This window comes from Cinclus cinclus, chromosome 20 (assembly GCF_963662255.1).
Source record: "Cinclus cinclus chromosome 20, bCinCin1.1, whole genome shotgun sequence".
In the NCBI taxonomy this organism is placed as follows: Eukaryota; Metazoa; Chordata; class Aves; order Passeriformes; family Cinclidae; genus Cinclus; species Cinclus cinclus.
Window position 1 is genome coordinate 12,436,024 of NC_085065.1, and position 12,616 is coordinate 12,448,639.

The 12,616-nt window shown below is 44.6% G+C and overlaps 1 protein-coding gene across 5 annotated transcripts in view; it reads left to right on the plus strand.

Annotated features, from left to right (window-relative positions):
* The first annotated feature begins 4,858 nt into the window (after nt 1-4,858).
* Nucleotides 4,859-12,616, plus strand: part of ASPSCR1 (ASPSCR1 tether for SLC2A4, UBX domain containing) — a 34,512-nt gene continuing 26,754 nt past the window's right edge. For all 5 annotated transcript variants that reach the window (XM_062506076.1, XM_062506077.1, XM_062506078.1 and 2 more), the window contains exons 1-4: nt 4,859-4,957; nt 5,041-5,096; nt 5,807-5,918; nt 9,545-9,645. In XM_062506076.1, coding sequence (XP_062362060.1) covers nt 4,859-4,957; nt 5,041-5,096; nt 5,807-5,918; nt 9,545-9,645 — 368 coding nt within the window. The remainder of the gene's footprint in view (nt 4,958-5,040; nt 5,097-5,806; nt 5,919-9,544; nt 9,646-12,616) is intronic.

Consider the following 12,616-nt stretch of genomic DNA (forward strand, 5'->3'; position numbering starts at 1 on the left):
CGAGGAAAGAGAAAATGCTACACTTTGAATAATTTGTTTAGATACGAAATAGGACAAGTCACAATCCTCACCAGCCCGCCAGAAAGGAGCAGGAAGATTGTCTGTACTGGGAAGTATAATCTGTCTGGGATCAGAGAAGGTGAAAATAGTATAATCTTAAAATAGCATGTGGAATTTTTTTTTGTCCAGCTGGAATTACGGCTGTCCAACTGCTGCAACTTGAATTTTTTACCTTACTGTGTTTGGAATTTCTGAATGTAGGCTCAGCTCTATGTTTCCTACATAGGAAGCATGTGGTTTTGGTTTGCTTGCCGTGTTGGTTTTTTTATCTTTCAGTTGCTCTTATTTACTTTCATTCTTGCTCTGTTCTCACTCAGATTTTTATCCCAAGTGTTTTATTTAAATGCTAATAGTGGCAACAGTATCTTTAAAGCCAATAAAAGCTACTCAATTGACCGTGCACCTCCTTAAGTGCACTACATTCACCCCTGGCAAGTTTTTGGTCCCCACAGTACTTCTGCATCATTGTATCTTTCTCTGCACTGGCCTAAACCTCCCCCCTCGCTGTCAGTGCCAGGTCCAAGCAGTGGATCACTGAGACTAGTTACGGCAATTTAAAGAACTCGTCGGTGAGCCTGAGCAGGGCTTCCTATGGAAACCAGTCAGTTAGTGCAAAGTTTGAAGCAGTAAGTCCTCAGAGTGCTCCAGGATCCCTGGACAGTATGGCATAAACAACTTCAGGACCTCACAGTCCGCTAGGTACAGCCGGAAGGGGTAAGATTGCTGAGCTCCATCCTTCACAGAAAGGCTGCTGTGCCTCCCGTTGCCAGGCTTGCATTCCTCCTGGTGTCCCTGCTCATTCTCTCCACGAAGGGCTGAGTTCCTGCACTCTGTAATGCCTTGCTTGGTAGCCAGCTGGCGCATTATGATGCACCAGGGAGGCATCTTATGGCAGAGAGGAATGCATGTTAAAGTTGCAGATCTTTGTCCTAAGAAGTGAAGCAAAGAAATTTAAATTTTGCCTGGCTTGGCTTTACTGACCCCTCTTCAACTTTCTGATCTCTGGTTTGGGTCACTCAGGGGAGGGTTTGTTCAGGGCACTCCTGCTACCTTTCCAAAGCTCAGTAAAATGTTGTATTACTTTTGAGCAAGGGGCTATGAGGAAGAATGTAAGGCTGTAAATCTGTTATAACAGCCTTTCTGATTTCTAAACACTTAAATCTTGTACCATTCAACTCCTTGACATACTGAATTTGAGTCAACATCAAAGTGACACACAGATTTTAGATAATTTTATAATACTTCAGCATGAGAGGTCCACTGCGTTTTAATCTTTTGATAAGTGCCTCCCTACCCTGAATAGATTGGCCTCAGTACAATAAGAAGCTCAGAGAAAGCCGAAAGAATTGGAGTCCTGCTCCAGGCACTGGAGATTCGGCATTTTTATTGGTAGGAGTGAGGCACACAGGAGGCAAGCAGGAGACTTTTAATGATTTGGAATAATGTTATGAGAGATACTGTTTTCATTTAATACCCTTGAAAGTGAAATGCCCTGAATAATGTGTTCCACTGTGTCCCAAGATACGTCCCTATATGTTCAGCATATTGGACTATGCTGTACAAAAGCTTATGAGACAGTTCTGAATTCCCTCATACCCTGCCAAGACTAAGGCAGACTCAGCACTTGCCCTTTAGGTGTTTTCCAAGGAAATGCAGGAACCAAGAGGGTTATACCTGGGTCCTCCGTAAGGGCTCGTACCACAGGTATGGTTCCCTTCATAGCCTCCTCTTATTCCTGATTTGAGCCACCCTGCAGCCCTGTCTCAGACCAAGATCCCTGGCTCATTGCTTTGTCTTGTCTTGTGTGTAAATTATCCCATACAGCACTGCTCACCAACAGAATCCTGCTTATGCACACTCATGCTACTGCTGCCTCCTCTGACCCTGTGGCCGGGGGTTGTAAGGAACTCCAGGAGAGCAGTAGAGCCCTTTTAAAGCCTGGATACAGATGTGACATGCTGAGTGATGCTCTGTAGGATCCATCTCTTGAACATCTCCAGGACACTCTGTGGTCAGTGATATTGGTACAGGCAGAAGAAAACACTCCAGAATTATTGTTACTGTGATAAGCAGCTTGTTCTGCATTATGTTTTGGAGCTTGCTACCGCATATTTCTGTATGTTCACAGCTAATTTCCTATTTGTTTTGGAAGAAGAAATAAAAAGTGAAAGCAGGTGAGGTTTTGCTGTTTTAGGAAGAAAACATTCCCCGTTACTCTCTGTATGCCTGTGACAACACAGAAGAAGACAATGCCAGGGCTATGTATTGAATGCAAAGCACTAGCTGCCTGACAAGTGGGCTTGGGCAAGGTCATTCTGCAGTGTGTTCACTGTAAGTACCAAAGAAATGCAATTGAAGACAAATTTTTGGAGGATGTTTGGCTGGGGCTCACCTGGTAGATTCACAGGCATCCTCCAGCCTGACAGCGGCAGAAATCAGATATAAGGCTATTTTCAGCCATTCCCAAATGAGTTCCTCTTTCTTTGTGGCACTTTAATGAACTCCAGGTTGTAGTCACCTCCCCCATTTCTCTCTTGATGCTTCTAATTTCAGATAAACATTTGAGATTAGAAGTGGCTCTGGCTATGAAATGTGACCCTTCACCTCCATGCAAGTCTGTGATTATGGCATACTATTAATAACCAGAATCACCTCTAATCCCATAACTTGGAAATGTTCATCTCAAATTACACTGGTTCTTTTTAAGAGGAACAACATTTCTTTAAGGGATGTGTCACTTCCAGATGCAAAAAAAAAGAAACAGCTGCCTGATTCAGACATCAAATAATAGCTCCACCCATGCAGAAATGAGACCAGTGTTTTCGGCTATGAAACCCAAAATGTGTCTTTCATATTGGAATGGCTGCTGTGCCTGAGCAAGGGGATAGTCACTGCAGTTAATGAAGTAATCTTAATTGCTTCTTCTCCTCCAGAAAATGTATTAATTAGTGGAAAAATGGGATATCTTCATTATGTGTGAGATAGTTGCAGAGCTTTGGATCTCCCCCTATTTTAAAGACTAAGAAGTACTTGAATATCATATATTTGTTGCACCCTTTTTTAGACAAGTGTGTCAGCTTTCAGAAAATCTTGCCCTTAAGTCCTCACACCTCTTCATGTATATTTGCAGGAAGAAGCAATTGAAAAGGTAGAAAACGATATATCCTGAACACTGTAGCTCTATAAATGTGATAGAAATGATACTGCCCAATGGAATGAACAAAATGTGAAGACTTTTAAAGCATTATTTTAAACATTTTACACCTGGACATTCTTCATTACTATTTCTACATCTCACTGAACAGTTACAGTATTGGGTGGACTTAGGAATCCACATGCATAAGCTAGGGTCTCTCCATCATTAAAATTCCCATTTTTCTCCCTTCTCTGACACTGCTGATATGGTAAACACAAGCATTATATTTTATGAAAGTGTCTTTCCTTGAAAAGATCTTTTTCTTTATAAGCCAAGTAAACCAGACATTTTTGTGGGTGTTGGGGGTAGAGGTAGAGACTTAAGCTTAACATATAGGATAAATATAGAAGAAGTAGAGAAAAGAAAAAGTATTGGGCATGTTGTTACAACTTAGGCTAAATAAATTCCAGTGGTTACTCAAACAAAAAGTTGTTTTGTTTTGTTGTTTTTTTTTTTTTTTGTGAGTTGTTTTGTTTTGGTTTGGTTTTATGATAGCAAACTAAACAGACTGTCATCGAATCTGAGAGCGCCTTTGATGCAGAGGCCATGCTGAGACTGAAGGGGAAACCCATAAATGAAATAGTCTCTGGGAAATTGTGCATTGTGAAATGTATGATAATTTCAGTTACTTGGCTGCAGCCATCTCTGCTGACCATCTGAGTTTGCAGTACTGACCACGAGGTTCCAAATCGACTTTTTTTTTTTTTTTTTCTTTTTTTTTTTTTCCTTTCCCCCAGAAGAAATGGCTTTCGGGGGCAGCAGGATGCTGTGTTTTGTCTAACCAACGGCGCCCCGATTGTGACACTGCCTAGACACTCCTGTGGCACTGGGTAGGCGGCAGGATGCTCCCCATTCCCCTGTGACATGCGGGGTTCGCCAGGGCTGTTATTTGGCCCAGGAGAACCTCCCCTGCACACGCAGGGATTTTCGGTATCACTGCTTGGGAGAGAGACACGAATCCTTCAACCCAAGGGATTTCTGGCCACCGGCGCTGCCCGGGCCTCGGTTCGGGGTCGTCGTCTGCGCTGCCGGGTAGGGTCCGGGTACAAAGAGAAAATGTTTTATTTCCCTGCAGGAGGTGCCCGATCCCGACACTGGAAACCCAAGGGACAACACAAGCGCCGTCAGCCACAGCGGGACGTGTGGCTGGCTAACCCTCCCGTTCCACACGGACTTGAGAGACGGCAGCGGCTCCAGAGCCGCCCCCACTCCGGCCCACCGGGCAGGGCCGGGGGTAGCGCCTGCCCAATGCCGGGGAGAGCAGCCCGAGCCGCCCACCGTCTGCCCTGAGCAAGGGCCGCTGCTGCCGCCAGCCCCCCGCGCCCGCGCCCAGGGAACCGCACTCGGCGCCCGCCGCGGGCGAACCGCTCCGCCCCGGCCTCAGAGCCGCCTGCCCGTGCCGCCGCGGGCCAGCTCCGCCAGGCCGGGACTCGTCCGCGACGGCTCGCTTCCGCACCCGCCGGGCCGAACCGGGCCGAATCGGGCCAGTGCCCCCATCCTGCTCCCCTCCGGTGCGGTCCGGGCGCGGCGGGGCGGGCCCGCGGCGGGACGGCCTCAGACCGACTCCGCCCCGGCCGCGCGGGGCCGACACTGCAGGGGAAGATGGCGGCGGCGGGCGGGGGCGGCGCCGCGGTGTCGGTGTTGGCTCCCAGCGGGCGGCGGGTCACGGTGCGGGTGGGGCCCGGCACGGTCCTGCTCCAGGTGGGTCCGCGGCGGGGAGGAGGCTGAGGGGAAAACGGTAGCAAGGTCGCGGGCCGGCCGTGACTCCTCTCTTCTTTCCGCAGGTCCTCGAGGAGGTCTGCAGGAAGCAGGGCGGCAGCCCTGGCGAGTACGGCCTCAAGTGAGTGTCGCCGTGGGGCCGGGCCCGGGTCTGCCTGCCTGCGGCCGTGGGAGAGGCCTTGCCCGCGGCCGTTCTCCGCGCCCTGCCTGGCTCTGCCGGAGTCCGCGCCCCGTCCGCGGGGTGTCCGGGGCCTGGCGGAGTCCGCGGCGGGCGGTGGGAGTGCGAGGGGCCGGGGCACACACTGAACTCTGTTCAGGTCGGTTCGTCCCGATGTCCCTGTGCCACGTTCCTTTCGCTGCTGGGACAGACGGTGAGGCCCCATGTCGCTGCCACGGAACACCCACGCGTGCACCTCATCTAGGCCACAGACCAGTTCCGCCTATCTCCCTTCCCACCTGGGAGTTTGACGCTCTGCTTCTATGGTGTTTTAATTGAGAGCTCATTTGTCTGAGTAGCATTAAAAAAAAAAAAACCAAAAACAAACAAAACAAAACAACAAAAAAAACCCACAACTAGGCTTGGTTATGTAGTTGCTTGCTGTTTATCTCTTTAAAACCTTTTAAAGGAGGAATACAGATATGGGTATCTTCTCTGTGACCTCTGCAAACTGCAGCTGTTTCGGTGCGCAGAATAGCTTTTGTTGATGATATTTTTATAATTACCAATTGTTCATTATTAAATCATGTTCTATGGCTTTTAGTCAGCCTCCTGGGAATTCTCTTGCACAATACCTGGACTTTGTATTGCTCATAGGCTCTGTTCTCCTTCAGGTTTCAGAGGAATGTTTTGGACCTGTCTTTGCAGTGGAGATTTGCTAGGCTGCCCAACAATGCCAAACTGGAGATGGTGCCGGTCTCCAACAGAGCAGGAGCTGGAACCATGGTATGTTAGTTTACACAGTGTGACCTGATTTGTTCAGTTACCAGTGGTGCTGATATGATCCCATCGGATCTCATGATCAAAAGTACAAGCTGGCGTGGCCAATGGCTATGTGAGAGACCAGCTAAAGATTGGTTGCAGTGCAGTCGAAAATGGTAATTAAGTAGCGGAAAGTCCTTACTTAGAGTCTGCATGAGTGTGGGGTAGCAGCTGTGCTGGAGGAGAGCGGGATGGTTTGGGGAGCTGAAAAACACAGATAGCTAAGAAATTAAACATCAGTGATGACTAATTCAGTTCCCTTTCCTAATTTCTGTTTCAGTTGCTGTTGTCCAGCTCTGGATTTTGACTAAATCTCAGGTTCTTAGAGAATCCTCTTTTGCTGTTTTCCCAGCATTGGTGTTCATGGTGTGTTTACACAGCTTTACAGTATTTTGTGACATGTTCTGTGTTCATCAGTGGCCAAGTGTCCCTATTTAGTATTATTTGCAAAGGGTTTACAGATTCTGTTTTCTCTAGAAATTATGGCCACTTTTAAGAGAGTAAATGTCTTCTATACGTATCCCTGTGGCCATAGGCCTGTCTTTTCAAGCGATGCATAGGTGTTACTGAGTGTGAACTTTTCATGTCATTAAAATGATGTGTGGTCTTATGTAAGTAGCCTGGGGATGGAAATTTGTCTATCACTAACAGTCATCCTGCTATTTGTTAACTTCCTCATAGGAGGCTTCTCAATTTTCATATAAGTTTCAGGTTTGTTGGTGCTGATCTCTTAATGTCTGTCCGCCAAGCAGTGTTAGTTGTGTTTGTTATAGGCAGTTGCTTTAACTGTCACAGAGAGAAACTGATACATTGAGAATGTAATTTTGTGGTGTGAGAAGGCTTTGGAGTCTCTGCTTTAGTTTACTGTGTAACATAGTTTTGGGGGTCCCTGATGTTCGTATTTTTCTCCTTAAAACCTCCATGTTCTTTGTTTTGTCTCTAATGCCTTTTTTCTGATTTGGGGCTAGAAAGCCTCAAATGCTTCAAATGACATCTTTACTTAAAAAAAAAATACCACAAACCAGTAGCATCTGCTTAAAATTTTCAGTGAAATGTTGTGGTGGAATGGAGTTTGTCTTCCAGAGAAAAGTGTTTCTCTTGAAATTATGCAGTGATGACTATATGACATTTGCATCCAGCTTGAGAGGTACTGAAGGAAAACCATGATTTTATTTTTTTTCCGTGAAGTTATATTGCGAGAAAGGGCACGAAGGAGCGTTCACTCTTAGGAGAGGGGTTATAGTGTGGAATCATTACTTTAGATCACCACAGAGAAGAGCAAATAGAAGTATAAGTTGTTACTATTTAGTTGCAATTCAATCAGTTGCAGTTCAACAATCTACAGAAGTTAGGCTTCCCTGAGAGTGCTGGTTGCTGTGTCGTGAAGGTGAGAAGATGCAGCAAATGCGCATGTGGAGAGTGGAGTCTAAAAAGAGTGTCTGCCCCACAAACTTGAGCAGATTTTACTTGGGAGAATTTCACAGTATAAGAAAAGACTTTGTACAGAACAACTGGCTGAAACCAATTCCCTGCTACAGGAAGTATGTGTTAAAAAATAGGGAATTTTTTTAACAGCCAGGTGACTGTGACTGGGATGTAGTGGCAGTTCAGATGCATACTCAGTTGTGCTAGCTGGCTGCAGTAATGTTGGGATGAATTTGTTTCTGTGTCTTTAGTTATTGTATATTCTATTAAGGTTATGTGTGTGGAAGTAGGTGTGCTTTCCTGTAGTGACAGCAGTTACCCTAGAGACAGAGTACAGTTTTTTGATAAATCATGAGTTTGTTCAGCAAATCTGATATCTTAAAAATAGAAAGCTTTTGGATTTGCCTTTGCATGTGGAAAACATTGTTTCCTGTTCTTTAGTTCTTTAGTGAAAAATGGAACAAATTCTCTTTGTGATGGCAGGTGAGGCAGAAGCATCATCAGTAGAGCTCTGATGTTTTCTGCTCTTGTTTAAATGTTTGCAAACTTAGATGATAATTGTCACTTGTCTCTTATAATTTTATATAGCACCTCGAGTTTTCGAAGAGACTTTTCTAATGGACTGAATAGGACTTCATGACATGTTTAGCTTTGAACTGTTGCCCAAAAACTGATGCAACTGGTAGTCTGAATTTCTGGGCTAGATTCTTACAGAATGGTGATGTCAGCTGTCATCACTGCTGTAGCTGAGAATAATCTAAGGCTTGTCTCCCATGTAGGAGAAACCAGGAGGTTGTGTTAGTGGTGGGATGAAACGACATTGTACTGTCGGCTCATTATTAATGATGCCGCTGTTTCCTTTATGTAAAAAAATTCCTGTCTCCAGCAGATCAGCATTTGCAGTCCTGCGAGGACTGGTGAGAGCCAAGGCAGATGACAAACTTATTCCTCCATGGAAATCACAGTGGATTGCTGGAATGTGTGATGTCTCTTTCCCATCTCTCTGTAGCCCCTGCCCTCATGCTTGCACACACACCTTGCACTCAGAGGCTGCACTGAAAGTGTTAGTGGGGATACATGAAAACACAGAATGAAAGAAAGTGGCTTTGGCTATCTTGGGCTAATGTCCTTGTCAGACTTTGGAATAAGGTCAGTTTTTGTGGACTTCTGAAAACTAAAGTTGACTGGAGAAACCAGGTTCTATCTAGTGGCTACAGGACTTTGTGTGCTTTTTCTTTAGACAGGTGAGTTAACTGGGAGAACTGAACAGTTAGACAGTATGAAAAAGGCTGAATATTCTCTAAAAGGTAAAGATAACACCTGAAGTGCTCTGCCATTCTATCTCTTGGTTAGCTGCTAAACTTTTCCCTTGGGACATTCAGGAGTTTGAAGTTCTTCAGGACTGATCCCAGCAAGCGTTCACTTTAGAAATGCTTAATGTATGTGGGTGTTCTCTTCTTGGAAAAGAACTGTTAAAATTGGCAGCCCTTGCCTTTTCTGCACGTGTTCAAGAACTCAGTAACTTAATGACCAGAGTTATTGTTGAGATTTTTTGTTTCTTCACTCTTAAATTGTATGTAAAAATGTGGTGGTTAGGAAGCATTAATAAGTTGCAAGTTACAAATGTCATTTATTTGGACTGGTGGTGTTTTTTTTAGGTCTTCAGTAAGGTAGGGATAGAGGGGATTGTCTTCATTGTTTCTGTGTGTGGATATGCACGTGAGCTGTTTTGTCCCAGGGAAGTTGTTCTGCAAAATGATGCTGAAGTGGACAGAGCTCTGTGTTGTTGTTTTAGATGGTACATCAGTCATGTCTGGGTTATTGGAATTTGTTTTATGTAGCTGTGAAGATCCTTACTGTAAAGTTTAATCTGGTATAAAACAGAACACCTCTGTTGTTAACAATGACACATTATTTGGGATGTTTGCACTGGCTTTTCTCTGTGTTCCAGTTCAAGATATGGCAGGGGAGAGGGGCCCATGAAAGCTGGTTAATATTTCAGGATGGCTTCCCCCATGCTCAGGAGCCATCCATCCCAACGAACAGGAATTCAGGCCAGAATGCCTGCACGGATGAACAAGAAGCACTGAGATATTCTGAGAAGTTGTGAAGAAAAAGAAGTTCTCATTCAATTTTCAGATTAATTCATTGTGGTGTTCTTGTAGGTTCGGATAGCATTACAGCTAGATGATGGCTCCCGTTTGCAAGACACCTTCCTCTGCCAACAGACCTTGTGGGAACTTCTCAACCATTTTGCAGAGATAAGGTGAGCCATGCAGTGAGAAAATACTTGCATGCCTCTAATTACTTGTTACCGTGACCCAGCTAAATCCTTCGGATTTGTAGAATTTGCATTTATTTGATTGTGATTTCTCCTTTATAACAGAGATGTTTGCATTCTCCTTGCTCTTTCAGATTTGCCAATCCGTAGTTTTATTATTGTTTTTTTAATCCTGGAGTACCACTCCTGATTCAGGGCATAAACTGGTAACCAACTGCTAAAGCTGTGAAGATACTGGGATATGTTGCACTACCTTCATTTTACACAAACCTCTTTGAAGTCAAGCTACTGCTAGAGATGTGTGTGTGTGTGTCAAGCCTGGATGATCTTGATGCCCAGTATTTCTGTGCTGCAGTTCCCTGTAGAGCAGGGGGTTCTTTCTTATGGGTTGCTATTGCTTTTGAGGCTTGCTGTTGTGCAGGTTCTTCAAGGAAATCTGGAGCTCTCAGCAGGTTAATGTGGAGTCTTCAAAAGACTGATAAGATCCTGTTTAAATGGAAGAATTTCTGGTTCTACATTTATTGAATATGTACCTAGGTTAGAAGTCTTACTATTTTAGTCCAGTCTACATTGAGTGCTACCTCTTGTCTTTACTTTTGATTTTAAAAGGCTGTATTGTTTTGAAATGTCAAGCTAATGAACTTTCCTCAAAGAAAGGCACTTCTTTTCTGTTTTTCATGGTTTGGAAGAGGAAACCTTTAAGCTGTGACAGCCATTCTGTTTTTAATAATGGACTAGGTCTACAATGTGACATTTATTCATAAGTAAAGGAACAGTATTTATGTAAATGCTAGAGATAGTAGAATTACTTTTATTCTAACTGAGGAAAGAGGTAGGACAAAAAATGCGGGTATAATTTTCCTGAGTGTTTTAAGTCTCCTCTTGTCCCTTACTACACCCTCTATACCCTCTGCCAGGAGATGAGTGCCTGTTGCAGTTTGGGGACTGCTAGAGTGGTGGGAGGTGGTAATTTTTGACAATGACAAATAACCAAATAACCTAGCTTTCTCACATATTAGTTGATTGTTTCTTTGGTTTAAAATTTGAGCTTTTCATATAATTTTGCTCTTTTGACCTGGTTTTATTGGTTACAGGTCACTATCATACTACTAGTTAATATGCATGTTGCTCTTCTTAAGCTTCTAACTGCTGCCGTGTGCTGAGGATTCATAACTTCAGTTCAGAGCAGAGCTGCTCTTTTCTGCCCTCTGGAAGCTGAGTTCAGATGTTTGGATGGACTTAGCAATCTTGATTAAGTTCAAGAAGCAGCAAAGGTGCTGCGTGTAATTTAGTCACAGAACAAGCTGGATCTACAGCCATCTGTATGGATTTAATGGGCTGAGTTGCTGTTCAGTGTGTTTTGATTCAGTTGGCTATCTAGTCAGCTAGCTGTTGATGTTTGCTGAATCCTTCCTTAGACTTTTCAAGGAGATGTTTTCCTGGAATGCTCAGCCGCTCTAAGTGCGTGAGGGGAAGTATTCTAAATCCACTGGAATTTCCCCTGGGTTTCAAGCATCCATCTTTGCTAATTGGGTCTGAAGAAGGTCTGGAAGCTATTGTGGGGCTGCTCCTCCTCTCAGCATGCAGCAGTCCTTGCACAAGATGTTTACAGACCCTGTCAGATCACTACATGAAGGAATCTAATCTGCTTGCCGTTTCCCTTCTGAAGAGCAGCACATCAAAGAGAGGACAGTATGTTTGATGTGTGTGCTTGCCTCAGTGGGTGCATGTAATGGATTAGCAGCAGCTGGAGGAGGAGCCTGCTGCTTCCAAGAGCTAGACAAAAATAAGTCTCTGGGGATCTTTGCATGGAGTCTGTGCTGCAGAGCCTGGTTGAGGGCACAGTGTTGTCTGCCCTATGAGCAAGAAGCCTGCATTTCTATCTCCCACTCTGCCTGCCTTGCAGCTTCAGCAGTTTTATGGGCTGTTGTCCATAGAGCAGTTGCACTTTGGAAACTCAGAGATATCTTTGATAGTCATTATGATTCTTCATGCTTCTATGGGGTTGTTAATTTGGTTCAGATATTTTCCATACCTTTTTAGAAGACTCTTCAAAGAATTGCTTGAATTGATGTGGAATGCTGTTGTGGCTGGTGCCTGGGGTCAGTCTGACCCCGGTTGTCACAGAGGTCCCGGATAGAGAGGTCTCACAAGGAACAGCCAGTCCTGGAGTCCTAGGCAGTCTCAGCCACAAGGTACCAAATGCAAGCAAGGCCTGGATTTCAGGCAGTAAGCTCTTACAGTGATTTCAGCTCTTGAGTGATTTCAGCTTAGCTTGCAAGGTACCTTGGCCGACACAGGGAGAAGAACTGGGAAGTGCTGTGTAGAGATTCCACAGAGTTCTTTATTAGCAGCTTTGGCAAAGGGTTCCAGTGACAGTGATATTCCACTGAACTGGGTAGAAGCAGGGCTTTTTATAGGGAAGGTATGGCTTGGCAGAGGGATCAATGATTTGGGGCTGACGAAGTATGACCAGTAGTTTTACAAGGAGATGAGGTGGGGTTCCAAAGTGGGGAGAAGGGTCTCTTAGCCTAGTCTTCATGGCTAAGCAATTGTATTTGAGCAATAGCTCTCCAGGAAGGCCTTGTGAGGGGCCCTGCTCCCTCCACAGAAAGCAGTTTTTGGAAAAATGAATGAAACTAGTTTCTCTAAGTAAAAAAAAAAAAAAAAAAAAAAAAAAAAAGGTGTTGTCCTCTCCTATTGGTCTTTGGTGAGGACATGTTCCATTGTGCCTAAGACTTTTTTGTCTTGACCTTCAGGACTGGTATTATAGCTTGCTCTGTTTGGATTTGCTCTACCTCTGGGTTTCATTGTGACTCATGTTGTCTCGTACCTCTGTGCTGTTGCAAGCTTTTAACCATTTGATCAAGGTGGCATATTGACTGCTACAATTAAACCAGATGTCTCAGTTCTGGTTTGTGCTTAACAGATTTGGTCCCTCACATCCTTCAACTAG